The sequence below is a fragment of the Gossypium arboreum genome, chromosome 11 (assembly GCF_025698485.1).
Source record: "Gossypium arboreum isolate Shixiya-1 chromosome 11, ASM2569848v2, whole genome shotgun sequence".
Classification (NCBI taxonomy): domain Eukaryota; kingdom Viridiplantae; phylum Streptophyta; class Magnoliopsida; order Malvales; family Malvaceae; genus Gossypium; species Gossypium arboreum.
The window spans coordinates 134,066,447-134,094,191 of NC_069080.1; the positions used below are offsets into that span (position 1 = coordinate 134,066,447).

The 27,745-nt window shown below is 31.6% G+C and overlaps 4 protein-coding genes across 6 annotated transcripts; 1 reads left to right on the plus strand and 3 right to left on the minus strand.

The window, feature by feature from the left end:
* On the minus strand, positions 1 to 3,580 carry LOC108472143 (formin-like protein 20). Its single transcript, XM_017773656.1, has 4 exons — positions 3,460 to 3,580; positions 1,543 to 1,988; positions 1,146 to 1,406; positions 1 to 1,026 (listed from the first exon to the last, which is right to left on the minus strand). The coding sequence occupies exons 1-4, from the start codon at positions 3,578 to 3,580 to the stop codon at positions 1 to 3; spliced, it is 1,854 nt and encodes a 617-aa protein (XP_017629145.1).
* A 1,082-nt stretch (positions 3,581 to 4,662) lies between these two features.
* LOC108472142 (probable serine/threonine-protein kinase PBL7) lies at positions 4,663 to 9,262 on the minus strand. 3 transcript variants are annotated; one of them, XM_053021588.1, is made up of 6 exons: positions 9,121 to 9,262; positions 8,836 to 9,008; positions 8,009 to 8,187; positions 7,673 to 7,862; positions 6,620 to 7,014; positions 4,663 to 5,852 (listed from the first exon to the last, which is right to left on the minus strand). In XM_053021588.1, the coding sequence occupies exons 2-6, from the start codon at positions 8,942 to 8,944 to the stop codon at positions 5,016 to 5,018; spliced, it is 1,710 nt and encodes a 569-aa protein (XP_052877548.1). In that variant the 5' UTR covers positions 8,945 to 9,008; positions 9,121 to 9,262; the 3' UTR covers positions 4,663 to 5,015. The 3 variants fall into 3 exon arrangements, with proteins under 3 accessions (XP_052877548.1, XP_052877549.1, XP_017629144.2); XM_053021589.1 differs by having other exon boundaries at positions 8,836 to 8,954; positions 9,121 to 9,256; XM_017773655.2 differs by having other exon boundaries at positions 8,836 to 9,256.
* A 7,831-nt stretch (positions 9,263 to 17,093) lies between these two features.
* Positions 17,094 to 19,606, plus strand: LOC108474154 (CBS domain-containing protein CBSX6-like). Its single transcript, XM_017776075.2, has 3 exons — positions 17,094 to 17,523; positions 17,613 to 17,974; positions 18,436 to 19,606. Exons 2-3 carry the CDS (start codon positions 17,631 to 17,633, stop codon positions 19,379 to 19,381), a joined length of 1,290 nt encoding a protein of 429 aa, XP_017631564.1. The 5' UTR covers positions 17,094 to 17,523; positions 17,613 to 17,630; the 3' UTR covers positions 19,382 to 19,606.
* A 1,433-nt stretch (positions 19,607 to 21,039) lies between these two features.
* LOC108474153 (beta-glucosidase 42-like) lies at positions 21,040 to 26,114 on the minus strand. The gene is made up of 12 exons (XM_017776074.2): positions 25,915 to 26,114; positions 25,603 to 25,669; positions 25,420 to 25,478; positions 25,000 to 25,075; positions 24,762 to 24,924; positions 24,456 to 24,681; positions 23,290 to 23,405; positions 23,001 to 23,215; positions 22,764 to 22,798; positions 22,508 to 22,610; positions 22,034 to 22,142; positions 21,040 to 21,785 (listed from the first exon to the last, which is right to left on the minus strand). The coding sequence occupies exons 1-12, from the start codon at positions 26,038 to 26,040 to the stop codon at positions 21,608 to 21,610; spliced, it is 1,473 nt and encodes a 490-aa protein (XP_017631563.1). The 5' UTR covers positions 26,041 to 26,114; the 3' UTR covers positions 21,040 to 21,607.
* Between the last annotated feature and the right edge of the window lie 1,631 nt (positions 26,115 to 27,745).

Here is a 27,745-nt window from a genome sequence, read left to right on the forward strand (position 1 = left end):
TCATTTTCTAAGGGCAGATGGTGGAGTGGTCTCTCCCTTCAGTAATATCCCAAAGTTCAAACCGTAACCAACTTGATGCGGTGGTGGTGGCGTATTTATACGTTTTTTAGGGGCAGATGGTGGAGTGGGTTCTCCCTTCGGTAATATCCCAAAGTTCAAACCGTGACCAACTTGACACGGTGGTGATGGTGTATTTATACGTTTTCCGGGGGCAGATGGTGGAGTGGGCTCTCCCTTCGGTAATATCTCAAAGTTTAAACCGTGACTAACTTGACGCGGTGGTGGTGGCGTATTTATACGTTTTTCGAGGGCAGATAGTGGAGTGGGCTCTCCTTTCGGTAATATCCCAAAGTTCAAACTGTGACCAACTTGACGCGGTGGTGGTGGAGTATTTATACGTTTTTCGAGGGCAGATGGTGGAGTGGGCTCTCCCTTCGATAATATCCCAAAGTTCAAACCGTGACCAACTTGATGCGGTGGTGGTGGCGTATTTATACGTTTTTCGGGGGCAGATGGTGGAGTGGGCTCTGCCTTCAGTAATATCCCAAAGTTCAAATCGTGACTAACTTCACGCGGTGGTGGTGGCGTATTTATACGTTTTCCGAGGGCACATGGTGGAGTGGGCTCTCCCTTCGGTAATATCTCAAAGTTCAAACCGTGACCAACTTGACACGATGGTGGTGGCGTATTTGTACGTTTTCCAGGAGCAGATGGTGGAGTGGGCTCTCCCTTCGGTAATATTCCAAAGTTCAAACCGTGACCAACTTGAAGCGGTGGTGGTGGCGTATTTATACATTTTCCAGGGGTAGATGGTGGAGTGGGCTCTCCCTTCGGTAATATCCCAAAGTTCAAACCGTGACCAACTTGAAGCGGTGGTGGTGCCGTATTTATACGTTTTCTAGGGGCAGATGGTGGAGTGGGCTCTCCCTTTGGTAATATCCCAAAGTTCAAACCCTGACCAACTTGACGCGGTGGTAGTGGCGTATTTATACGTTTTCTAGGGGCAGATGGTGGAGTGGGCTCTCCCTTCAGTAATATCTCAAAGTTCAAACCGTGACCAACTTGACGCGGTGGTGGTGACGTATTTTTACGTTTTCCAGGGGCTCTCCCTTTGGTAATATCCCAAAGTTCAAACCCTGACCAACTTGACGCGGTGGTGGTGGCATATTTATACGTTTTCTAGGGTCAGATGGTGGAATGGGCTCTCCCTTCAGTAATATCCCAAAGTTCAAACCGTGACCAACTTGACGCGGTGGTGGTGGCGTATTTTTACGTTTTCCAGGGGCAGATGGTGGAGTGGGCTCTCCCTTCGGTAACATCCCAAAGTTCAAACCGTGACCAATTTGAAGCGGTGGTGGTGGCGTATTTATACGTTTTCCGGGGGAAGATGGTGGAGTGGGCTCTCCCTTCGGTAATATCCTAAAGTTCAAACCGTGACCAACTTGACGCAGTGGTGGTGGTGTATTTATACGTTTTTCGGGGGCAGATGGTGGAGTGGGCTCTCCCCTTCAGTAATATCCCAAAGTTCAAACCGTGACCAACTTGACGCGGTGGTGGTGGCATATTTATACGTTTTCCGAGGGCAGATGGTGGAGTGGGCTCTCCCTTCGGTAATATCCCAAAGTTCAAACCGTGACCAACTTGACGCGGTGGTGGTGGTGTATTTATACGTTTTTCGGGGGCAGATGGTGGAGTGGGCTCTCCCTTCGGTAATATCCCAAAGTTCAAACTGTGACCAACTTGACGCGGTGGTGGTGGCGTATTTATACGTTTTCCGAGGGCAGATGGTGGAGTTGGCTCTCCCTTCGGTAATATCCCAAAGTTCAAACCGTGACCAACTTGATGCAGTGGTGGTGGCGTATTTATACGTTTTCCAGAGGCAGATGGTGGAGTGGGTTCTCCTTTCGGTAATATCCCAAAGTTCAAACCGTAACCAACATTACTCGAATGAGGTAAACGAGGAGCATGGTTTATCCCATTGCCAAACCCTGAAGGAGAAAGAGGGGTGTTCTTGGGCAAAACTTCGAAACTAGGTTGTTGTGTTTGGTAAAGTTTTGCAGTGCTCGAGGAAATAACAAAGCTTAGAATTAGAATTACAAGCAGATAGGCAGACTTCGTGAATTCCTATATTCTTATTTGCTTCAAAAATTAAAATAGTTAAATCTAATTTCTTAATTGCCTCTATAATTTGATGACTTCTTTTGTCCTCTTAAATAGGTGTCTTATTGATCTTATATTTGGAAGCAAATCCAATTCAGAATCTCAACATTAATAATATTGCAGCAAATTGTTTTTATTGTAGATTTTCTTTCACTTTTTGAAATGATCAGTTTATAGATAAGTTTGATTTCCTATTTGGGAAACTTTCTCTCTACTAATTATGAAAAAAATCTATGCCTAAATGTTCACAATTAATTATAAACTAGTTACCATTATTCAACTAATTTCAATTAGTCACTAGTGTAGTGATAAACAACTTGTATTATTTAAGTTTTTATTGCAAATTTCGTGTTCGAATTTGGACAATCTCTTCATCCTACACTTAATTTTTTTTTAAAATCAACTGATGAAACAAAGTCAAATTGAAAATTGAGAACCTAGTTAATTTGACATCATACTAAAAGTATTTATGGGTCGAGTTTAAGTTAAGATTTATGCATGATATTAGCATATTTTATACTTACTCATACTTGGCTCAATTCAAAATATGAGCATAAAATTTTATCCAGATTTGCCCATATGATTAACCCAAACTCGTTTTAGGCTTGGTATATAATTTTTTAATTTTTACAAAAAAATGTTATTTCTAATTTTGCATAATATAGTTTTATACAATTTTGTCTTTTAATAAAATTTTAAGTATAGACATCTTAGAATATTTTTAATGTTTACACTATAGTATTGTATATTATTATAAAATTTAATTTTATGTTATATAAATTACATAATATAAAAAATAATACAATATAACTAGAAAAAAGTTAGGTTGAACCTCGAAATGTTATAGCCTAAGTTTGAATTTTAAATAGGTCTAATTATTTTTATAAACTTGTTTTTGAGCTTAATATTTTTATTTAAATTCTTCCAGATATTAGAAAATATTTTGTTGATATAGTGTACAAGGAAGAGTGAGGAGGAGTAAGGAGGAGTAGGTGGTGATGCTAAGAAGGTCGATTCACCTAGGAAGGTGGAGAGCCGAAAATGGACAAGGGGATATGCTGACTGTTAAGAAAGAGGGTGATTAATCAAAGTATAGGCTTAGGCTTAAAAGGTCAATCATTTCTTCATCGTTGGAAGGGTATTTATAGGAGGGATTCTCTTGTCCTATAGTGCAACGTGAGAGGCCATTGTAATGGATAATGGACGTACTGGCATAGTATATGTGAGGTTTGGATGTAGCGGTCCTAAATAGTACGAGATTGTTGTTATTCCCTAGTAGGGAATGGAGTGTGTTCATACTTGAAAGAGTGTTTGTACCTAAAAAGCGAGTGCTTGATGAGTTAACCTCCAAAGCATGTGGTCTTGTGAAGGAGCGGATGGTTAAGGCCGCCTTCGAGAGGAAGCGAGTGGTCAAGACCATCTTCGAGGAGGAACAGGTGATCAAAAGGGCCTAATGATGAAGGGGAGGTCTACTGGTTGATTTCCAAGTCTTATTACATTGACACATGTCTAAGCGCTAGAAGGATATAACAAATTTCGAGTTGGAGTGAATAATCTGTCACTTTAACTACATTACATCCTTTTATCAACCAGTGATTATAGGTTTTTCGTTTTAAGAGGGGAGAGCTATGCCTGAATATAATTCTACACAAGAAAAAATTAACCAATTTAGTTAATTAATGATTTTATTTTGAACCCTATTCAGGTAGAAATCAACTAAAAAGAAAAGCTTAAACGCGATTTCTTTACCACTCCATACGTGACTCATCAATACTAATATTATATTCTTTTTTAACGTTTCACAACTACAAATATAATACAAATACGAATATATATTTGACTAATTACAACATAGAATCTAGAGTTGTCCATGAGCCGGGCCGAGTCAAGTAAAAAAATTAAACATGTTTTCTAGGCCCGAGCCTGACCCGACCTGAAAAATTGATTTAAAATTTTACCCAAACTCTGCCCTAATAAAAATGCTAAAACTTAAGTCCAGCTCACTTGTATTAAATTTTTTTATATAAATATACATTCAAAAAATATAATACATCAAATACACTAGAAAAATTAAAATAAATGTTTCCTAACAAATAATTTTTTTTAAAATACTTAAATAACACTAAGATAGAAAAATTAATAATAAAACAAGATTTATACAATATCCAAATAATAACAATAAAATAGTAGTAATATAATAACGAAATGATAGCAAAACAATGAAAAACAATAAAAAAAACAGCAGCAATTTTTTTTTTTAAAATTCGGACCAACACTGGACCAAAAAAGCCAAGGCTCAACCCGTTTAGAAAAAAAGAGACTTATTTTTTGTTTAAGCCCATTTTCTGAGACTATATTTTTGTCAAAACTCTCCTACTTTTCAAGTGACTAGTACAGCCCAAGAACAAGTCTAATAGAATCCAACCAATATAAAACACAATAGGCAAAACAAAATCCACAATTAATATATGCAAATAATGAATTAAGATCCACACATTATAATTATAGATAATATAACTCAAACCCGAGCATTCAAAGTTGGAAACCTCAACTTTTATTACTATACCAAGGACTCATTCACACTAACATTACATTGTGTAAAGAAAAGTATTGTTTAATTAAATGAAAATTGAAAGATATTTCAAAGTATTAACTGTAAAACTTTCTTTTAAGAATGGTGGAATTAAAGGTACAGAAATAAAAATTAAAGACAATGAGCTCACATATAAAAAAAGAAAGAAAAAAAAAACATAAAAGGTATATATATTTTGCTGAGTAAAAGGGGTTTTTTTCTTTCTTTTTAGAACTTGTGTTTTTTCAACCTTTATAAATAAGGTCCCTTCTCAATCCCCTTCTCAATCTTCTTGTGATCCTTCAGGCGAATCATCACCTTCATCATCACTATGTTTCTTTGATTTCTGTCGATTCTTTTTCATCGATGCTTTTTTACTGCTGCTGCTCCTATGGCGTGAAGAACCACTTTCTTTCATTTTGCTACTCTTTCGACTCATTGATGTCAATTTCTTGCTGCTTTTATGTCCTAAGGATGACCCTTTTTGTCCACTTTCATCACCGGATGAACCCTCGGATACGCCGCTGCCGCTTTGTTGGCTCGACGAAGCTGCTGATTTCCCATCGTCGCTTTCGTATTCTTCGTCTGATGAAGTTTTGTTCGATTTTTTACGGCTCAATGAATGTGATTTTCTGCTATCATTGTCTATTGAAAACAATGACCTTCCACTACTCTTTTGGCTAAGTGTACGATCTCCATTTCGACTTTTTTGTTGCGTTAAACCTCCATCGGCACTGCTGCTTCGTGCGGAAGAACCGCCATCATCTTCGTCTTCAGATCCCTCTTCGGCGATGGAAGGTGTGACGTTGCTGTCGGCTGCCTTCGTCTTCCCTGCAGCATCGGCACCGTCTAAGAAGTTGAGCTTGGTGGAGATGCAGTTTAATTTGGAAGAAATGGAAGCGGGAAGAGTGGCCGGAATATTGTTTTCTTCGGTGGCGATGGATAGGAAACTTAAGACGGAGGCTAAATCACTGATTAATGGCCTAGCAGCAGCTTCTTCTTGGACACACATGGCTGCTATTGCTACTGCTTGATTTAATCCTCTTTCTGGGAATCGTTTCTCGAGTAATGGATCTGCCATTTGTGAGAAATGTTTTGGCTCTTTGAATATTGGTTGCGCCTAAATTCGAAAATTCCATTCAATCAATTTAATTAATAAATAACAATTAACAATTTAATTATTAAAAAATTCTAAATTTAAGTGTCAAATCTTAAATAACTTAGATTGACAAATATCTCCGACTCAAAATCACAACTTAGCTTCAAGTGTCAAGATTTAAATGACCTAATTAACAAATAGTCAAATCCAAAATAATCTGAATCTAAAATAATTTGAATAAAAATCTTGACTTAAAGCTGAAAAAGCAAGAACATTTAAAAGCCAAATTGACCTACTCCAACTTGCGTAGTTGATAAATCTAGTAAATTGTAAAATGGCTTGAGCCATACATAAAACAATTTGAATTTGAAATTACTTAGATTTAAAATAATCTCAACCAAATGATTGATCAAAATTTAAAATTATTTATATAAGTAACCTAAAATGACATGAAATAACCGAATAAGCAAACTTAAATAGCTAAAATTTGAAATGACTCAAACTCAAAATAAGCTGAACTTAAAATTTTTTGAATTTAAAATTGACCCAAACCCTAAATAACATGTACTAATAATCTAAGATAACATCGACCTAACTGATAAACTCAAATAACAAAACCCTGAAATGGCTAGAAACCAAAATAAATCAAACCCTAAACCACTTGAAATTGAAATTAACTCGAACTAAAAATGATTTCTAACATCTGAAAATTTTAAAACCCAAATTAATCTGCAACTCAACGTGCCAAATTCAAAAAGAAACAAGCAAATCCTTAGCTAGGTACTTACCCAAGCAACTAAGTCTTGCTGGTCCTCAGGCATGGAAGGATCAATAGGTTTTCTTCCACTGATAAGCTCAAGAAGGATAACTCCGAAACTATAGACATCGGTCATTAACGTGGCGGTACCCGATTTCGTATATTCTGGAGCATTGTATCCATGGTTATCCATCATCCTCGATTGCATCGGCATCTTGCTATCGGCCGAAGACCCGAGCTTGTCCAGCCCAACGTTGGAGAGTTTAGGGTTGAAGTTATCATCCAACAAAACTTTAGAGGACTTGAGGTCACGGTATATTATAGGAGGTTTAGTCTTTTCATGCAAATATTGTAGACCTTGTGCTGCTCCATATGCTATTTTCATTCGGGTTACCCAATCTAATGGCTGCCCTCCAGGTTTAATATCTACATTTTAGTTCCAATTACACAAATGTTAATTACAACAAAAAGATACGGAAAAAAAAAGTTAATTCCGCTTTAAAAACATCTATATTGTATCAATTAAGTCTTTTCAATAATCTATACATTAGATTCATCCTTAGATGTCTACTAAAATTGTCTACTAAAATTCAAGGGCATAGTTGGGGGCAATTAGGGCCTTTGCCCCTCTTGGCTAAAGGGGAAATTTCTTTTAATCCTCTCTAAAAATATTCAAACAATCAATTTAAGTTTTTTTAGCCTTTAATTAAATGAAAATTTTATAATTTTATCTCAACTCTCTAGATTTAATTTCTAATTTCATTCCGGTTTAAATTTGACATGCAGTATATTTAAAATATGTGAGGTCAAATTCTACTATACCCTTGTCTAGTTTACAATTTTATCCAAATATTTTCAAAAACATTCTACATTCAATCCGATTTAACATCTAAACTACTAACTAAGTTTATGGAAGGACATCGTTAATACCATAACAATACTTGGATCACTTATTCGGAACATTTTAAACTTAGGATCAAATGAAAGTCTAGACGATAATTCAATGAATATTTAGTGCAATTAACCCGAAAATGTTTTAGCATGAAAATGGAAGAGGAACCCCAAAAGTTCAATATGTACATACCATGAAGATGTTCTTGTACTGAACCCCCTGACATGTATTCATAAACCAAAAGCCTTTGGTCTCCATCAGCACAATACCCAATGACACTAACCAGATTTGGATGCTGTAAGAGACTGAGTTGCCCAACTTCAACAAAGAACTCATTGCTCCCTTCCATTGCATTCCTATCAAGTTGTTTCACAGCAACCTCCTATATGTCCAAAATTTCCAATCAATTAAAAATAAAAAAAAGATCTTTAGCAGCAAACGAGACGGTGTTTTACGTGTGCATGTATCTGATACATATTCAAACATGATATGATATAATATGATAAAATAAACACATAAAGAGAGGACCTGGCCGGTAGCCTGAATAGTTCCCTTGTAAACTTTGCCGAGACCGCCTTCACCCAATAGACATTCTTGCCGGAAATTCTTGGTGGCAGAGGCTAGCTCACGGAAGTTGAATGCTTTAATGGAGCTATTGTTGTCATACTCGGCTGGGGTACTAGGTGCCTCCTTATTTTCTGTCTCAGCTGTATGAGTCATTGAATTAGTTTATAATTTTACGGTTTTTACGAAGATTAAATCGTAATTTCTTCATTTTAAGATTTAAATACAATTTTATCATATATTAACTTATAATTCTATAAATTTTTACAAAATTTCCATCTTAAAGGGTTAAGCCCTCTACCTACCCCGTCAACTCCCCTACGGGGATGGCTATGTCCAGGAACAAAGCGTAGCAAGTGCTTTGGCTTCATGAGTTAAATGGTAGAATTCTATTTTTACTCCCTATTAAAATTCAATAATTCAATTTAATCCTTTTTTAAAAGTAAACAATTTTAATTTAAATTATTTTTAAATATTAATTTCATTATAGATTTTTATAATATGCACTCGAACTCATGTCCTTCTATACTAATAATAATATCAATGTTAATCAAATTAAAACTCAATCAGCTTAGTTTAAATCATTTTAACCCTTCAAATCCTTTTAAATTTTATCTCAACATCCAACACAAATTTTCTTACTTCACCTCTAACCGCCTCATTACTTTAATATTCAAATTTTTTTATTTGCCTTACTAGCTTTAGGTTAAGTTTTTTTTTTAGCTTCTTTTCGATCAAATCAATATTCATACAATCACCTTTAAAAGGTAATATCTAAAAAGAGGGCATACCGGTTACAGTTGGTTGAGGGGGCTGGTCAATGTTAACGTCGACATGCTCCCTTCTGCTACTACCTTCCTTCTTACTTTTTTGCGACGAGAAACATGGGAAGCAATTCATCTTATTATACCTTTAGCGAAAGAGCAGGGAAACGCGAGTTCGGTACGTCGAGAAAAATAAAAAACTATAATTGCATCCAAACTAGCTTATAAATATATCGATAAATTAAATTAAATTAAATCAAATCAAATCAATCAATGAATCGAAATTCCTAATTGAAGAGAATAAAATCGAACCTGCCGGGGACATGAAGGGGTAGGGTGGGGTGGGTAGCCTTCAACTAATTGAAGGACCCCTATTGGGAGCAGGGGGTTTTGCAACCAGGGAAAACAACAAAAGATCATGAGAACCCATGGTTTCGGAAAATAACCAAATTATAAAAAAAACCAAAAAAGGCAGAAACAAAATATTGTAGGTATTTTCCTCAAAGTTCTCGGAGAAAATTGGGGAGAATTGAGTGGTTCATTTTCTTTGAAATATATATTCAGATTCACAATTTCTGTTTTCTTTTTTAAAGCGTTTTAGGGCAATGGACCAAAATTTTTCTCTTGTAAATCCAGCTTATTAGATTGTTATTATTTTTATTCATTTGTTGAACCTTTCTATAACCATTTTTCTTTTGTAGAAAATTACAATTAAAACAGCTTTTTAACTTAGATTGGGAAGCCAGCTGAGTCTTCGCTTGATTGGTATGGATATTGTTGCCGATACAGGAGGATGTTGGTTCAAGTACGCTGAAGTGCATTATCCTCCTATTTATGGGTTGGGAAGTGATTATGGGTAGTTTTAGGTATTATGTCAAAAAGAGCAGATATGATCAAAACTTATAATGAGATTAACCATCGTTGTCAATGAAGGAAGATGTGAGTTTGAATGCGCTGAAGCACATTATCTTCCTATTTATGGGTTGGGAAGGGGCTATGAGTAGTTCTAGGCATTGTGTCAAAAAGAGTAGATATAATCAGAATTTATAATGAGATTGTTCAAAAAAATTATATTAAGAGAAAATTTCTTAATATATAATTTATGGAATAATAAAAATTTTAGTTTAATGTTTGCATCTTTTATCAATTTGACCCTTATTCTTTTTTTTTAAGTTAAATTTAGCAGTCTAAAAAGAGTCGGATTTGACCATCAACCTTTCAAAAAGAGTTGAATTATTATATATTTTACGAAAATACTGACTAAAATATTAATTTTTAACATGGTAGCCCTCATGACAACCCACGCATATTTCATTCTAGTTTTTAAATATTTTTATGATTTTTTATTTTTTTATTTTTATAATTTTTAAATTATTTGTTGATGTGACATATAAAACAAATAATGTTATATAAGCATGAAGTGCACATGGATTGCCATACAAGTTACCACACCAAAATCGTTAAAAGAATAATGTTTTAGTCAATATTTCTTTTTAAAAAAAAGCGATTTGATTCTTTTGAAATGATAATGGATAAACTTAACTAAAAAAAATAATAAGAATAAAATCGGCAATAGGTGTGAATGTTTAGGACTAAATTTATCATTATATCTTAATTTATTTCTTTGATACATTTTATAAATATATTGATTTTTAATTTTTAAGATTTAATTTTAATAACAAAAGAAAATTTTGTAATTTCAATCGTTTTTGTTTTAAGACCTTGGATAATAGATTTATATATTATGAGCTCATAGACATATAAACCTTATAAGGTGAATATATAAAATTAACCATGATAGTTTTTTTTTCTCTCAAAACTAGGGTATCTACTATCAGTAGTAGTGATTAATCCACTTGTCATGAGCAAGGACGAAGCCAAAAAATTTTTTTAAGAGGTCGAAATTAAATTTTAATTTTTATGATAGTAAAAATGCAATTTCACCATTTTAATAGCCTATATCTTTATCATTTTTAAAGGATTAAATCAATTTTTTATCATTTTTAGAAGTTCAAAGTACAATTTACTTTTACTAATTTAAAATTTTAAAAATTTTAAAAGACTTAAATGAAATTTTTTTTATTTAACTGGGAGCGGGACCCCTGCTAACCCCCTAACTATGCCCTTAATTGTGAGTGCTCTAAAAAAAAAAATAACTGGTCATGAAATATGCTCTATTCACGTGGATAGAGAGCAAACCTCGATCTTATATTTCATCCAACCTCTTTTATCTCAACAAATTATGCTTCCAACTTTAAACATTCTTCTATATATCTCATAAAACCAACAAACGTTATCACTTATTCTGATAACCTTCAAGCTAAAATTAATAAAAAAAATCAACTAGTTCCGAACCTAAAATTCTTAATAATAAAACATTAATATTTATTGAGTTTTAGCTTAGTTGGCATTATAACAATTGCAAGATTCTGGTTGTCGGAATGGCGGGATGCAAGATTCCCAGTCTCTTCGTGGTCTTCCATGTTTTCCTCAGCAGGGAGTCTCCTTTGTCTTTTGTCTCTTTTGCTCCGATTAAGTCCCTAGTGCTTTCCGTGGAGCATCTCCACTGCTTGACCTTCGATGGCTTGTGATGGATGCTGATTGTTGTCGTTGTTCTCATTGGCCGTGTCCCCTCCTCAATCGATGGTTTCGGTAAACTCCACGGTGGCGCTGTTGCTTTTTTTCTGGCTTTGACACTTTGTTGCTAACAGGCTTGCAGGCAGTGGGTATGACAGCCATGGTCTCTTCCCCTCTTTAGACCTAATTTGGGCCCTTGTTTTTCTTATTTTGGGCTTTTTGGCCTGGTTTGAGCCCTTGTTTGTATATTTCTGGGCTTGATTTGGGCCTATGCATGTACTCTGCTTCGATGAAATATTCCAACCCAACCATGTTCAAAGTGTTGCAACAAAATCAAAATCTTCATTATACCTTACTTCTTGGGACTTTTGTAATAAAAGGATTTCCACCTTTGTTTCTTGTAGCATCTAACAAATGCTTTATTAGATTCATCATTTTTTATTAGGTGATGAGAAGCCGATTGAATTGAGTAAAAAATTTCGAATTAACGAGTCTTATTTTATCACTTTAATTTGATTTGAATTTTTTTGAATCAAGCAGTATGAAATAAAATTCAAGCCGAGTCGAATCGAGCTATTAAAAAAACTAAACATGTCAAATTAAAATATTGTGATAAGCTTAAATCGTTAATTAACTTATTTGGGTCTCATAATTATTATTTTATAAAATTTTAAAATTTTTATTTATATATTCTTTAGATTTTTAAAATTTTTATATTCTTTTAAAATAATATATTTTTAAAATTTTTATAAAATTTTGAATTTTAAAATTATTTTGATTATTTTGTAATTTTTGTTGAGAGTGTGGTTAATTTGTTCAATTTCAAAATTGACAAAGACCAAAGGGGTATTTACACTAATTTGTTATTCAAGTTATTCGAACTGTAAAATTCAACTCGACTCAAACTCAAAACTCAAATTACTTATTTAAGTTGACTTAAAAAAAATCAAATATCTTAATTCGATTAACTCGAAATTTGATTTTTTTTCAAATCGAATCAAGTTTTGCTCACATTTACTTAAAATGTCAACAAGTTGAATATTTATAATGTTGTAAATTTTGAATTCAAATTCAAAATATGCTTTAAAACATATTCTGTTTGTTGTTCGTATTAAATTCAAGTATTATTATTCAAATCAAAATTTATTTAATTGAATTATTTATTAGATATATGAATCTACTAAATATTCAAATTCAGGAAGCTCAAAAAATTTTAAAATAAAACACTTTCAAATAATGAATATTTAAATTTGAATCTATTAGCCAATTAATTTCAAATAATGAATATTTAAATTTGAATCTATTAGCCAATTAAGTAAGACGAAATTGGCATAAATATTATGTTGAAGCGCATTATCCACTTATATATGAATTGAGAATGGGCTATAACTAGTTGAAATCTACCCAATCTATTACCATCTCTATTTGGCAACCTTTTCTCTCTTAATCCTGTATAAATGTAAAGATAATCGATTAAAGATGTAGATAAAAATAAATATAATTTATTATGAAATATTTTAAAATTTAAAATTAAATTAATTCAAAATAATTAAATGTTCAGCCTTTGAGAGAGGCATAGCGAAAGGTGGCAGAGAAGGCCTTCTCTTAGGTTAGTTTACCATTATTTTTTAAAAAAGTTTTCGAGATAAAAAGCACTTTTCACAAAAGTTAAAATTTTTATTTATATTTTTTGTTAAAAAAGTGCTTTTACAAATTTTTTTTGGAAAAGTATCTTGTTTAGTAATTTTTTTATCTCAAACAGTATTTTTGTCTCAAAAGTATTTCTTAAAGGCAATACTAAATTAGTCCTTAGTTATAGGGAAACTTTTCATAGCTCCTACCAAATTTAAAAAAAAAACAATTTATTTTTCTTTTGATTAAATGGAAAAATTATAAATTGAATTTTTTGAAAAATTAGTAATTTAATATGAGGATTTTATATAAGATTTTAGTTTTTATCCTCCAAATTTTATAATTTTATCTCTATCTTTTATACAAAATTTTTACTTCACCCCTCTTTGAGGTTTGTTTAAAACTTTATATTTGTGTAAAAATATATAAAATATTTTGACAAAATAAATTTTTTTCTAAAAATTATATAATATTCTCAATAAAAATCCTTACTTGCTATGTAAAGTACATGAAAGTTTAGATCACATTGAATGTTCATTTTGTTGTATTCAATATGTTAGTCAATAAAGTCGTTTTATTATTTATTTAAAATTATATTAAATAATAGTTTCTATTAATATTTATATACCTTTTATAAACTTATATAAAAAATTAGTAATTAAATAATAGTCCAACTATGTCGGATTAAATTGATAATATATTGAATTTAGAATGAAATTATTGTAAGATTTCATTAATTATGGGTTGTAAGAGGGTCAAAGGAGAATTCGGCTAACATGAATTGGGTTTAATTGTGATAAATGTGTAAGTTTCGATTTTAAGGACTAAATTGAATAAAAGGTAAAAATTTAGAGTATTAACGTAAAATATTGTTAAAGAGTCAAATACATGTATTTAGATATTTTAAGGTATTTAAAATGGTTAATTGAGTTAAATTATTATGTAGATCAAGAAATGAATCAACAGATCGATAATTGCGGAAAATGGAAAGTCGTCGAGTGGTCCTCAGTGTGGTGTTTATTGCTATTTTGGTTAGGTAAGTTCGTATTAGGTTATTTCTATTTAATAACTTTTTGGAATTAAATTATGTATGTGTATAAATGTATAAGTGTTGGTATGCTTTATTGACGTAAGAACTGATATGGAATTAAGGGACTGAGTTGCAAAATATATAAATTTTACATGTTAGAAATGAATTATGTCATTACAAGGTATGCAAATGTTCAATGTTGAATATGGTGTTATGTTATAAAGATAAAAAGATTATGGGAAAAGAGTTAAAGCGCATGTGAGCTTAGTGAATGATTGGGATACAAAAGACATGTCATTAGGGTTTATCAGGCACTATGTGCAGGTGATTCCAATTATCAGGTAATTTTTACCGGTGCTACAATTATCAGGCAATTTGTGTCGATGTTATATTTATTGCGTATCATATACTGGTGGTGGATACCATATCGATGGCTAAAATCTAGCATTTGTTGCAGATTCTCTACAGCTTGTGTGAACAGCATTGAATAATGGTTAATGTCCCAATTGCCAGCTTGTGTGAGCATAATTTCCCCGTGTATCCAAAGTTAATTTACTAAAGTCTCCAAGCAAAACAAGTTAATGAATTGAAAGGAAATGGATTATTGTGGCATGGAATATTATTCATTGATTGAATGTGAATTGGTAAGTGTAATATGTTATTTAAATGTTTTGATGCTAATAAGTGTTCATGACTAACCACTTGGTATGGTAGGAAACATGAAACATGGCCAGAAAATACTAGGTTGTGTGTTTATCGAAACATGAAACATGGCTAGAAATACTAGGTTGTGTGTTTATCTCAATTAGTATTTTTATAAATGACAGGTATGTCATGTTTAAATTATATGAACTTATTAAGCTTTAAGTAAACTTAACTCAATTTGTTTTCTTCCTTGTAGATTGCTAGATTCGTGCTGTCAATTAGATCGTCTTTGGAGATCACACTATTTATCAACTCTTTCGATAGTTATTTACTCATTTTGGCCCAATTATAAGTGACAGGTAAATAGGTTTATGACATTATATATGTATAAGTACTTTGGTTAAGTTTTGTGCCATCTTGATTTTGAATTATGTATTTGGATGTAAACTTTAAAGGTTGTTTTGGTTGGTCGTGGTGTTTGATAGTAAAAGCATCATATGATGCCTATAATGTATCTTACTTGATGAATGTGTCATTTGTGAAGTTATGTTTGTTTTGGTGAATGAATAGACATGAAATGTAGGTATGTTTATACATGAATGATTGATGATTAATGCTTGAATTATGGTGCCAAATGTGGCATATGGGTTAGGCACTCGGGTTGAATGATTTATTTTGTGTTTTGGTATGTTTTTGGTGTTTTTTAACAGGTTGGTCAAGGGTTCATTGTATAACTTGAGACTTAAGTGAACCTAGGTTGTGTTTTCTTATTTTGGAAGGCATTTTAGGCATACACGGATGTATGTCATACACCGGTGCAGGGCACAACCATGTGATCTATTGAATTTAGGTGCAGGTTGATCCACATGGTCATAGTCTGTTACACGGCCTGGCAACATAGCCATGTGACTCAGGGTTACATGGCATCAATTTGTTATACGATTTGGGGACACAACTGTGTGATAGCACCACACGGCCTCAGCCTTGTCACATGGCCGTGTCATTCCTATTTTCACTTTTTACCGATCTTTTCGTAAAAGTTTCAAATTAGTCCATATTTGATTTCGATTTGGTTTAAGAGCTTTGTAAGCTCGATTAAGGCTCGATTTAGGTTGTAAATCACATTATAATGATGTTTTTGAATGCTTGATGTTTTAACTTGCTTTTAATTGGAAATTAAAGATGATAAATGTTAACTGTCGTAATACTCTATAACTCAGGTCCGATGGTTGGACTGGGTATAGGGTGTTACACAATAATACTACTATCAAAGCCTTTTTTTTCCTTGATAAAAATATTATTATCAAAGTTAATCTTATACTTTTGGAGCCAAATACTTTATTAAAAGAAGGGAAATTATTTAGTACACTACCAATGAAGTTTTTAGACTTCACAAGCAGAGTCAAGGGTTGACAAGTGTTCCATAGGGGTATGGTAAAATATTTTAAAAAAGAGACATGTCAAAATTTCAAAATTGCTTGTGAAATAAAATAAGTACATTACCAATGTAGAAACTAACCCCTAAAAAGAAGTTAGATAGAAAAAAAAGTAAATAAATTTTAATATTGAAAAATTTAATATTTAGGGATAAAGCAGCATTTAGTCCTTAAGCTTGACATTTTTTAAATTTGGTCCTTAAACTATTTTACTCTTTAATTCCTAAACTTGACAAATTTCCCCAAATTTTAACATTCTAATATTGTGTCACATCATTACCTAAAAATTATCATTTTTATATAAAAAAATCCATGTGATGATGTGACACAATCTCAAATTGTCACATCATCACATGGACCAAAATCGGGAAAATTTACCACGTTCAAAACTAATATGAACAAAAAAAATTTAGGGGCTAAATTGAAAATTTAACAAATTTAAGGATTAATTGTTGCCTTATCCCATATTTTTGTAAAAAAATCCTTTTAAAGTAGAACAAAGCATGGCCACTTGCTTCCCCAAAAACAATTCACTAATTTTTTTTTCTTTGGTTAATATATGCCTATAGTCTTTGTACTTTTCAAAAATTAAGTATTTAGTCCTTATTCTTATATTTTTAAGAATTTAATTTTTACTTTTCAAATTTTAAAATTTAAGTTCAACTGTTAATATTATTATTATTATTTATTAAATTCAAGTTCATTACAATATTTTTTAATTATATGACTACCAAAAGAGTTCTTTTTTTTATTTCAAAATGTCACAAGAACCAATTTAACAAAAAAATTAATAAGATTAACAATTGGACTTGAAATCTGAAATTTGAAAAGGAGAGGAATTAAATTTCTAAAAACATAAGTATAAGGACTAAATTCCCATTTTTCAAAAAGTACAAGGGCTACAGGCAAATTTTAACCTTTTTTCTTTTCTTCTCTCAAATCTCATTCACGGTATCCCGCAAATCACCCGATTAAATCCAAAAGAACAAATAAATAATTTTTTTTCCAAAATTCGTGCTTTGTGAGCCACTAATTCAGTCAGCGTTTTGTGAGAGATCACCGCAATGGCCTTTTGTTTCATTATCTTTGTTTCAATCCCTCCTTATCTTCCGCCTCTTTTCCCTCTTATAAGTCTTCCCCCTCACCATTTTCTTTTGGTTTCTAGAAAAAAAAAAAAAAACCCAGATTTTGCTTTGATTTCTGAAGTGAATTTAGCACAAAAAAATGATGATGAAAACCCTTTTTGACTCTTTTTAATGTTGTATATTGAATTATTATCGGTTTTACAGAAAACCCGATATGTTCTTATAGAACAGTTTGTTGTAATTGAAAAACAAAAAGTGAAGAGAAAAAAAAAATTCAATTTTGGATTGAATAAGTCAAAACCCAGTTCAGGTAATTGAAAATTAGAAGTACCCTTTATTCCAGAAAGATTAATAATCCATCACTAAATGATGAATTTTCATTTTTCTTTTCTTTTACAGCTTTCTCGGTAAACAAACATGGCATCGGTGTTTTTATACCATGTAGTGGGTGATCTAACGGTGGGGAAGCCAGAATTGGAAGAATTTTATGAGACAGAAACGATTGGATCAGCTATAAGAGCAATAAGAGAGTCAACAGAGTGTGGGATAACAGTTTGGAAAAGAAAAACTCATATGGGAATGGCGGAAAACAATGATACGAGACAACAAAGATTTGTGGGTATTTTAACTTCACTTGATGTTGTGTCTTTTTTAGCTAAACCTCAATGTTTGGAAGACCAGGACAAAGCTATGAAAACACTTGTGTCTGATGTTGTTGTCCCTGACAATGCTCTCTTGAAGATTGTTGATCCTGGTATTAGGTTAGCTCATTGCCCCTTCTATGTATATTTGATCTATTTGCTCAAGCATGTGTAGTTTCAAATTATTGTAGACATGCTTGTTATGCTTTGTTTATTAATGTTGTGATGATAATGGATTGATTGTTATGCTTGGGACTGAAATTTTATTAAAAGGAGTTTACTTTTTGATTTAACATACTGACTCCTAATACAGAGACCTGCATGATACTTTTACCTGTCAAATACTTTTCTTGCTGTTGACTTATATGCACTTGTAGGAGAAAGATTTTACGATATTGATCTCTTTTGTCCGGTTTACCTATGATGCAGAGTTGATGAATCTTGTTTAGGATCATTTTGGTAGCTAGTTTAAGGTTTTGAGCAGTTGTGTTGAATATCGGTAGTAAGGACATATTTCTAGTTTTATTGCAGGCCAGCGGTGTTCTCTAATGGCATTGCTAACTCTTTTGTTGTTGGTCTAGATTGATAGATGCATTGGAGATGATGAAACAAGGTGTGAGGCGACTTCTTGTTCTGAAGAGCACGGTATGGAAAGGAATGAGCAAGAGATTCTCGATCCTTTATAATGGCAAGTGGCTCAAGAATGTGGACAACAGTAGTTGCAATAACCTCAGTATTAATGTCAGTGCCCCTTCATCTGCTGCGTCTTCTGCTTCCTCTTCCTCATCATCCACCCCACCCTTCATGCGCAACAAGTTTTGCTGTTTGTCGAGAGAAGACATAATCCGTTTCCTCATCGGTTGCCTCGGTGCTCTAGCGCCACTCCCCCTGTCTTCGATCTCCTCACTTGGAGCTATTAACCACAACTATAGCTCCATTGACGCTTCCCTCCCAGCTGCCGAAGCAACGCAAAAAAATCTGGGTGATCCCAGCGCGTTTGCCATTATGGAGAGCACACCAGATGGTCGGCATAGAATTTTAGGAGAAATCTCAGTCTCTAAACTATGGAAATGTGATTATATAGCCGCAGCATGGGCTTTAGCCAACCTTTCTGCCGGACAATTCATTATGGGGATCGAGGATAATGTGAGTTCAAGATGGCTCGCCGATTTCAATAATAATTCCCTAGACAATGGTGTTGAATCAACAAGGCCAAGGAAAATCAGTAGTATGAGCAGTGGGTACAGTCCAGTGTCCCCAACTTTCGGAGTCGGTCGGGGCACGTATAGGGGCAGAAGTGCACCCTTGACATGTAAAACCACAAGTTCGTTGGCCGCGGTTATGGCTCAAATGCTATCTCATAGAGCAACCCATGTTTGGGTGACTGAAGGTGAAGATGATGATGATGTTTTAGTAGGGGTGGTGGGTTATGCCAACATTTTGGTTGCGGTCACCTCCAAACCACCTAGTCTCTCCGCTCTCACACCTCGATCTATCATAGAGCTTCGCCTGGAAAATCATCATTGAATTCCCAAACTCTACCTCTTTTTACCATTTTCCTTTTTTATTCTGTTTTATTTATTTATTTTAGTTCCATTGCTGTTCCTGACTTTAGCACCCATGTTTGCCTTCTTATGCAGCACATTTTGCTTTATGAGGTTTAAGAGAGTTATCTGTATTTTTCTAGTTCTATAGTGCCATTTTCTTAAAGAAAAGATGTCCATAAATATATCATATCTAAGGTTTTCAAAATTAGACGGGTGGTCAAATTGATTAAGTCATCGATCTGGTTTAATGAGTTCAATTGGTACATTTGAATTGATTAAATAAATCATTAAAATAAAATAAAATAATCTAATTCAACCGATTGATCAAACCGGTTTTTAGATTAATTCAACTAGTCTAATACCTTTTTACATATTGATATTCTAGTTGGTTTTCAGTTCAATTCAAACAGCCATGATTATTACCGAGGAAAAAAAAATCAAGAAATAGAAAACTGATTCAAATTGATTATGTTAGAATGGTTTTGGTTCATAAGTTAAAAAATCGAGATTATTCAAACTAAATTAAAATTTATTTTTTAATTCAAAATTAATTTATAAAAAAATTAATGAAAGTTACTTTGAAACTTCCTAAATAATTTCAAAAGCTATAAAACAAGACTATTTTAATAAAATAAAATCTCAAAACCCAAAATTAGTATGGAAAAATCGGACCCGAATTATCACACTGATAATTCGAACCGAATTTTGCCCTAATTACAACGTCAAATAATATAATAGTTCATTGTTTTAACTCCACAAAAGCTTTTAAAGAAATTATCTTATATGCCGTAGAGATTGTCCAACACTCGAACTTGAAACTAGTATTAATTGAAGACTCAAACAAATCAATAAATAATGACAACACAAATAAAATTAATAAACCTACAGATAGTTAGACCTACCTATTTAATTAAGTAAATTTGATACTACCTTATAAATAATTACCACCACACATTTATTTAAACTAATTTCTAATGTCACATGCGCCGCATGTGATATTCCTCATTTAATATTTAATTAATTTTTAAATGTTATATTTTTAATTACATTAATTAGCATAGAATAATATTTCTCATTTTAATTATTGAATATAATTAAAATATATTAATTTTTAATACAAATATTATAATAGAAAAATTTAAATAATAATTAAATTATTTTAAACATATTTAACATAAAATAGTTTTACTTTATGTAATTAACACAAAGTAATATTATTCTAAATAATAATTAATTAACATAATTAAGTGATAATTAAGATGCTTAGAATTCTATTCAATTAATAACTCTATTTTACATCAATAAAATTAACACATTCTTTTTAAAAATAAAATTAGCACAATTTTTGTTTACATAAAAAATTTTTAAAGTAATAATTATAATTATAATAACTTTTTTCTATGCTTAAAGTTCTATTCAAGTAATAACTTTATTTTAAAATTACCACCACTTTTTAATTAATAATTGTAATTTAAATTGTAATTTTTTAATTTGTAATTATCACGACTTCTATTAAATTATAATTATTTAAAATGTATAATTATCACAACTTCTATTTTATTTTAACTTTAAATATTATAATTAATTTTAAAATTTGAAATTAATAATATGATGAAAAGAAAAGGGCATTCTCATCAGTTTAAAAAATTTCCAAACTCGTTCTTTTATATATATTATACATTAAGATTGAGCTGAAAATTAAAAAAAAAAAAAAAAGCCAAACAACATGCAATGTAGTATAATAGTACCGATAGAGAAACCCAACTCTTGATTTAGTAGGTGAGGTTGTCCAGTAATCAAACTTGCAATACCAATGTGAACCGAAGACTTGAACAAATTAATAGAAAAATAGACGACAGTAATACAATTAATAAACTTGAAGATAGTCAAACTTACCCTTTTAATTGAATAAATTTGATAGCATATAAATAATTACCACCCACATTTATTCAAATTAAGATTGAGCCAAGGAAAAAGGAAAGTCCCCCAAAATTATGAGGCATTAAGATGAACAACATACAATGTAATACAATAGTAGTGATAGAAAATCCCAGCTCTTGGTCTAGCAACATTGGATGTTCTTCTCAAAAGCTTACATCGTGGGTTAAATTATAAGGACAATTCTGTTTGTGACTTGTGAGCTGATAATGATTTGCTTCTACTAATAGTGATAGTGAAATTAGTAGGTGGCAATGCAGCTAATGGTTCATTGTTCGTTGTCTTTCAAGAAATTCTTGAACCAAAATGCAGAAGATTTGGGATGGCGTGTTAGGCCATTTTTGTAGTCAACATATACCAAACCAAAGCGCTTGGTGTAGCCATGAGACCATTCAAAGTTGTCCAATAATGACCATGCACAATATCCCCTCACATCTACTCCATCCCTGTAAATTTCATTAATTTCTCAATGATTTTTCTAGTATAAATTCAGAGTGCCCCAAATCACATTGGATTTAAAACGAATCTCTATCGGGTCGGGAGCGTTAAAGGTAAAGTCCTCTCAATAATTGCATAAATCAAGGTTCGAATTAGTGTTCTCATGGGAGACGAAGCTACTGTCACCTTAATCAATATAATCAATAGCTTATTGATATTTTTAGGGTTTCCCTTAAAGAAATCAAGTTATACTTACTTGATTGCTTGAGCAACAGAAGCAAGGTATCCTTTGTAAAACTCAATCCTTTTTTTGTCCTCAAGCATTTCAGGGAGTGGGACATTTTCATTCATTTCATCATCCATACCTATATATATTTCAAAAAGCATTCAAGTTATTAATACTAGTCACATCTGATAATTTTTATTCAGATTCAAAAATTCGACTCAATTAATTTAAATCTAAATTCAATCTATTTTAATTTGATATTAAATGTCTAATAACCCGAACCCACCCAATTTGAATCCAAAAATGATTTCAATCAAGTGTTAAACTCGAATGACCCAAAATCAAAACAACTCAAACTCAAAACGATCCAACTCCAAAATAATCTAAAAACATTAAAACTTGAATTATTTCGATCATGATTGACTTAACTTCAAACCAATCCCCTAGTCTAAATTGTTGCAGGCCCTTGACAAAGTCCAAGTATGTTTCAAGTCAATTGCATACCATTCTCCATGATATATATTGGTGGGTTGTTGTATGTTTGAGATATGTAATTGAGAACCTTCCGCATCCCCCAAGGAACAATATAGAGCCATTCCGATGCAGCCTGCCATGATAGATAATTTAGTTTATTTGATAAAATATATATTTATAATATGTAAAATATCTTAATAAATAAATTTCTTTGTTATCAAGTAATAGAGAGTAAGGTTACAAAAACTGAATAAAATTATCTCCTCTGAGTTCAGTTAATTCGTACCTTTTCACCGATTATTTCACCATCTTCCCATTCCACTGCCAAACATATAATTAAAATCATGAGCTAAAGATCATATATCATGTAAGGACGAAGAGAGGGGACATGCAGGGGCTTGGTCACCTAAAATTGTAATATTCTATTTTAAACCCTCGAAATCTATAAATTTATCTATGATAAAATTTTAGTAAAAATGTATTTTGACACGCATAAAAATTGTGTCGTAGTTGATGATATTACCAATTTTGGCAACCTGTTGTGCTTTCTCAAAATGACCTTCTTCGACACTATCTTTGGCATGTGAAACCAACCTCGACGTATACTGGTTTAACCCTATGAAGTCCGTGGAGCTCTCGAGTAACTCCTTGTCTTCCTCTGTGAACTGCGGAAGCTGGTCGCCGAGCCGGTCACGCATGGATTCGGGATAGTCTCCGAAATACAAGGGGTGCAAGAACCTGTAGTATACTTCATATTCAAAACTAAATTTTCGTAAAACAAAGTAATGAGTGAGTGTGAGGGAAAGGTATACCATCCAAGCTGAAATTCGACCCGTCTTTGTGCAGCACATTGATCTTCGATTTTATCTGAATTAGCTTCGGCCCATTCACAGTCCACCACTAGCCCTATCTGTCCCCCTTGCTTATCCTATAAAAAGAAAGAGGTGCAACCAACTCTTATAAACTAGAACAAATTCAAATATAACCATTCTTGACGTTAAGATTTTGGAGAGGACTAAAATAAAATTTTAAAAAATTTTGAAGGATTTAACGAGAATTTTAAAAAATTTTGATAGGTCTAGTTAAAACTTTAAAAAATTTTAAAGGCTTAATCAGAATTGACAAAACTTTTAAAGGGATCTAATTAAAAATTTTAAGAAGTTTGAAAAGTTTACTAAGAAATTCAATTTTTGGGGGGTAACTAAATTTTTTAGAATGAATTTAAGGGTCTGAAATTTCAAAAATTTTAGGGACCCTCATTACCATCCGCCTTTGGTTTGTTGGTACAGTATTGAACTCTTAATTTCGTAACCATAGATAAAATCGGAAAAAACAAAAAAGAAAAATATGTATAATCAGAGGCATATCTAGGGTAGGTAGGAGGCGCTTCTAAAATAGAAAATTTTTATTTAGGTCTTTTAAAATTTTTAAAATTTTAAATTAGTGAAGATAAAATTTTACTTTGTCCTCTAAAAATGATAAAAATTTAATTTAATCCTTTAAAATTTATAAAAATATAAACTATTCAAATTGTAAAATTATATTTTTACTATAATAAAAATTACAACTTAATTTCAACTCCTACAAAAATAAGATCAAGATATGAGGAGCAAAAACGTCCACATGAGGGATGAGTTTAAAGAGGGCTTTGGCTTCCAAAATTAAAAATTTTAAATATAATATTTTTTATAAATGATGGAATTATAAGTTAATATATAAAAATTACACTTTGCCCCAAAAGAAAAAAGAAATTCTATTTAATCCCTCAAAAATGATGAAATCAATATATCATAAAATTATATTTTGACCTCTCAAAAATTTATAATTTTATTCTAATCTCCACGAATTTTTTTGTTTTTTTAATCTGGTCCATCCTATCAAAAGGAAAGTTGATTGTATCGTTTAAAATAGATAGTTTTAAATGCAAAATTGATCCTCAAACTATTCCTTTTTTTCACATAGATACCCAATATTGTACCTTGTACTTGCTATGATATATGGAAACAGCAGCAGCATGTGCCAAAATCATATGGTGTGCGGCCAAATATGTTTCAATTGATGAATTGTGATTTCTCCCAGGGGCAGATCTTCCTGTATCATACCCTCCCACAGCAATATGCAATGGTTCATTTATTGTACCCCAGTTCTTCACCCTATCACCAAAATGTTCAAAGCAAGTATCTGCAAATTTTGCAAAGTAGTACCTACACATTCCCTCCACATTAAAAAAATAAATTAGCTTGTTTAACCTTTTCATAAATGTTGCAAATACCATTATACTTACACAATTTGCTTGTTTAACCACCCTCCTATTGACTCATGGAGATGCAAGGGAAGATCCCAATGGTATAATGTCACAAAGGGCTCAATACCCTCTTCAAGAAGGGCATCAATCACATTGTTGTAAAATGCAATTCCTTCGTCGTTAACTTTGGTTCCCAAACCATCTGCCACCACATACGAATACTTTAATATATCGGGATAATTATTTGATACGTTGTACGGTAAAATTATGTATGTACCTGGAAAAATACGAGGCCATGATATGGAAAATCTGTAAGCTTTGAACCCTAACTCGGATATAAGCTCTATATCTTCCTGTATGTTGTGTGACCATTAATTGTGGATTTAAGGAAGATTGAAAATATACTGAGAGCTGATATTAAAGACATAATTCTTGGAATGCAAGCCATCGATTTCCAGTTTGGTTGATTAGTCCAGTTTTAATTACATGAATTATTAAGAAGTCATAAAATTTTTAATTACATTTGATTCAATCAATACTTTTACTTGGTTTATACTTGTTTGCAGGTTAATCAATTCTTTATCTTATTTTAAACTAATATATCAATCAATTTATGATTCAATTGGTCCGGTCTGGTTTCAACCACCTTGTTGAAATGCACCATGGAATGCATTTGACAACCCTATGTAATACTAACCTTGTACCGGTGATAATGATCCACTGCAACATCAGCATTGCTTCCATCAATTATTTTTCCTAATAAAACAAGAAAAATAAGATACCTTATTTATATATATATAGTATTGAAGATAATTCAAGGTTATTATTATGGGTGAGAATGGTAAGAAATGAGGCTTTTAATCATATTATTCTGATATACCTTCAATGTGACAGAAAGCATCCCATATGCTTTTACCTCTGCCACCTTCGTTCACACCTCCTTCAATCTGAAAGAAAGAAAAAACCAAAGTAATGGAAGCTAAATTCCAATAGAAATAATATAAAATAATAATTTTTTGTGTTCCGAGTTCAGATGTTTGAGTTTAAGGTTTGAGTTGTTACATAGATCATTTTAAGAATAAGCGACTTTAAATTATTTGTTTGTTTGATTTGTTTCGAGTTCAACCCATTTCGACTAATAATTGATTTTTCATGATCAAAACCGGAAAATTAAAGAAGAAGAGAAGAAAACCTGATAGGAAGAGGTAGAAACACCGAAGACAAAGTGAGGAGGGAAATCAGCTCGACAAACTTGTTTTTTAGTGTTGGAATCATCATGTTCTACGTCTTCCTTTAAAACATGCTTCTTCTTAGCCATATTCTTTTTGTTGTTGTTGTTGTGTTACTCACTGAGAGAGAGGCACTCTCCCATGCTTATATAATATAAGCCAGGCTGAGATCACTCTACTACTGTTGCTTAACAGTGTTAGAAATAATGACATTCTCCTTTTATTTATTTATTTATCATGTAAACTAAACAGCTAATGTTACTAAATTATTAATAAATTTAAGTGATTAAATGTAAACTTATAAAAAATTACCCTAAAAATAGTGACATTATCCATTTATTTATTAATTTTTTTATAAAGCATCTTTTAGATTTTTAAACATAACTCAAAAGTCTTAGCTTTGTTTATAATTTTATATATAGTAATGAAACAAATAGTAGCATATTATTCAAAAATATTTTAAAATAAACTTAAATATATTCATTTTAACAATATATCATCAATTAATAATTAACATATAATTTTATAAATTGTGAATACATTAAATATAAATACACAAATTTATGCTTATATTGTAATTTGATAATGGGTCTTTTAACTATCAAATGTTGGTGTAGCGGTAAGGCACATTGCACTTACAAAAATAACATACGATTTAAGTTTTGGAGACAATATTATTAAAAGAGGTAACTATGAACCTCAAATATGAATTATATAACAAGCATAAAAAGTATAAAAAGAAAAAAAAGAGAGATAAACAAATATTTTTAAGAGTCTAAGACCATGGATGATGATCAAAGAAAAAATATCCTAAATCTTAGATTCTTATAAATATATATATATATATATATATATATATATATATATATATATATATAGATAGATAGATAACTTTTATCACCTTTTATATATTCAATTGTTTAAAATTAAATTTTAAAGTATAACTTTATTTATTGTTAATATTATTAATAAATTTTATAACTTCTAGGTGGATTTGATTTAAGGTATCGTACATTTTCAAAGACACCGTAAATTTTCGAATACCATTTTATTTCAATTTTAAAGTTTTAAATCAATAATTTTATATTCGTAACAATATTCTGATTTGATGATATAAGAAGTAATTTCAATACTACATATTTCATAAGTAATGTGAAATGTTGGAAATAATATTGATTTTACGACATTTTTAGTTCTTGTATGTTATTTATTCTTTGAGTTTGACTTCTTGACAAAATTAAAATATCTTTATCTAGGGATAGCTTGATATATCATTTAATATTTAAATTTTATAATTTATTTTTAATGTGGTATATTTACATTATTTCCGTCTAATTTGATATTTTTATGTTTAATTCGGTTTTAAAAATAAAAATTCTATTATTCATTGATAAGTTCAACTTTTTTTTTAAATTATGAAAGCATATTTTAAAGTATCTCATAAGTAAATTTGCTTTGATATGCCATTGGTGCATATATAGAAGATGACTTTGATTTTATTTTATTAAGTGGGCTCTTCTCCTTCAAAAGTGATGTTTTGAAGGGAAAAAAAGAAAGAAAGTGAAGGAATTTTCTTTTTCAAGCTCTAGCATCTAATTCTTATTCTCTTTTAACCCAGCTTTGCATCTATAAATGTTTTGCATTATCTGTTTAGATTCTTTAAATGGAAGAATAAATATCTAAAATAATTTTGTTTGGAATCTCGGAATAGTTGAATGCTGCACAATGAGATGAACGTGGGAACTTTTGTTTGTATATTTATAGTACAAGTATCATAAATGCCTTTATACTAAA

Bases quoted from the DNA above. Each gene is read 5' to 3' on its own strand.
- LOC108472142 (XM_053021588.1), bottom strand. From the start codon at position 8,944: ATGAATTGCTTCCCATGTTTCTCGTCGCAAAAAAGTAAGAAGGAAGGT. The intron at 8,188-8,835 runs GTATGCCCTCTT...TGACTCATACAG, and splicing joins CCCTCAACCAACTGTAACCG to CTGAGACAGAAAATAAGGAG. The intron at 7,015-7,672 runs GTATGTACATAT...ACTAAAATGTAG, and splicing joins AGTACAAGAACATCTTCATG to ATATTAAACCTGGAGGGCAG.
- LOC108474154 (XM_017776075.2), top strand. From the start codon at position 17,631: ATGGCATCGGTGTTTTTATACCATGTAGTGGGTGATCTAACGGTGGGG. The intron at 17,975-18,435 runs GTTAGCTCATTG...TTGTTGGTCTAG, and splicing joins ATTGTTGATCCTGGTATTAG to ATTGATAGATGCATTGGAGA.
- LOC108474153 (XM_017776074.2), bottom strand. From the start codon at position 26,040: ATGGCTAAGAAGAAGCATGTTTTAAAGGAAGACGTAGAACATGATGAT. The intron at 22,799-23,000 runs GTAATATCATCA...TATGTTTGGCAG, and splicing joins ACAACAGGTTGCCAAAATTG to TGGAATGGGAAGATGGTGAA. The intron at 22,143-22,507 runs GTATGCAATTGA...AAATATATATAG, and splicing joins AATATATATCATGGAGAATG to GTATGGATGATGAAATGAAT.
- LOC108472143 (XM_017773656.1), bottom strand. From the start codon at position 3,580: ATGGTCTTGACCACTCGCTTCCTCTCGAAGGCGGCCTTAACCATCCGC. The intron at 1,989-3,459 runs GTATGAACACAC...TTTCTCCTTCAG, and splicing joins AGGTACAAACACTCTTTCAA to GGTTTGGCAATGGGATAAAC. The intron at 1,407-1,542 runs GTTGGTCACGGT...ATATTACCGAAG, and splicing joins TGCCACCACCACCGCGTCAA to GGAGAGCCCACTCCACCATC.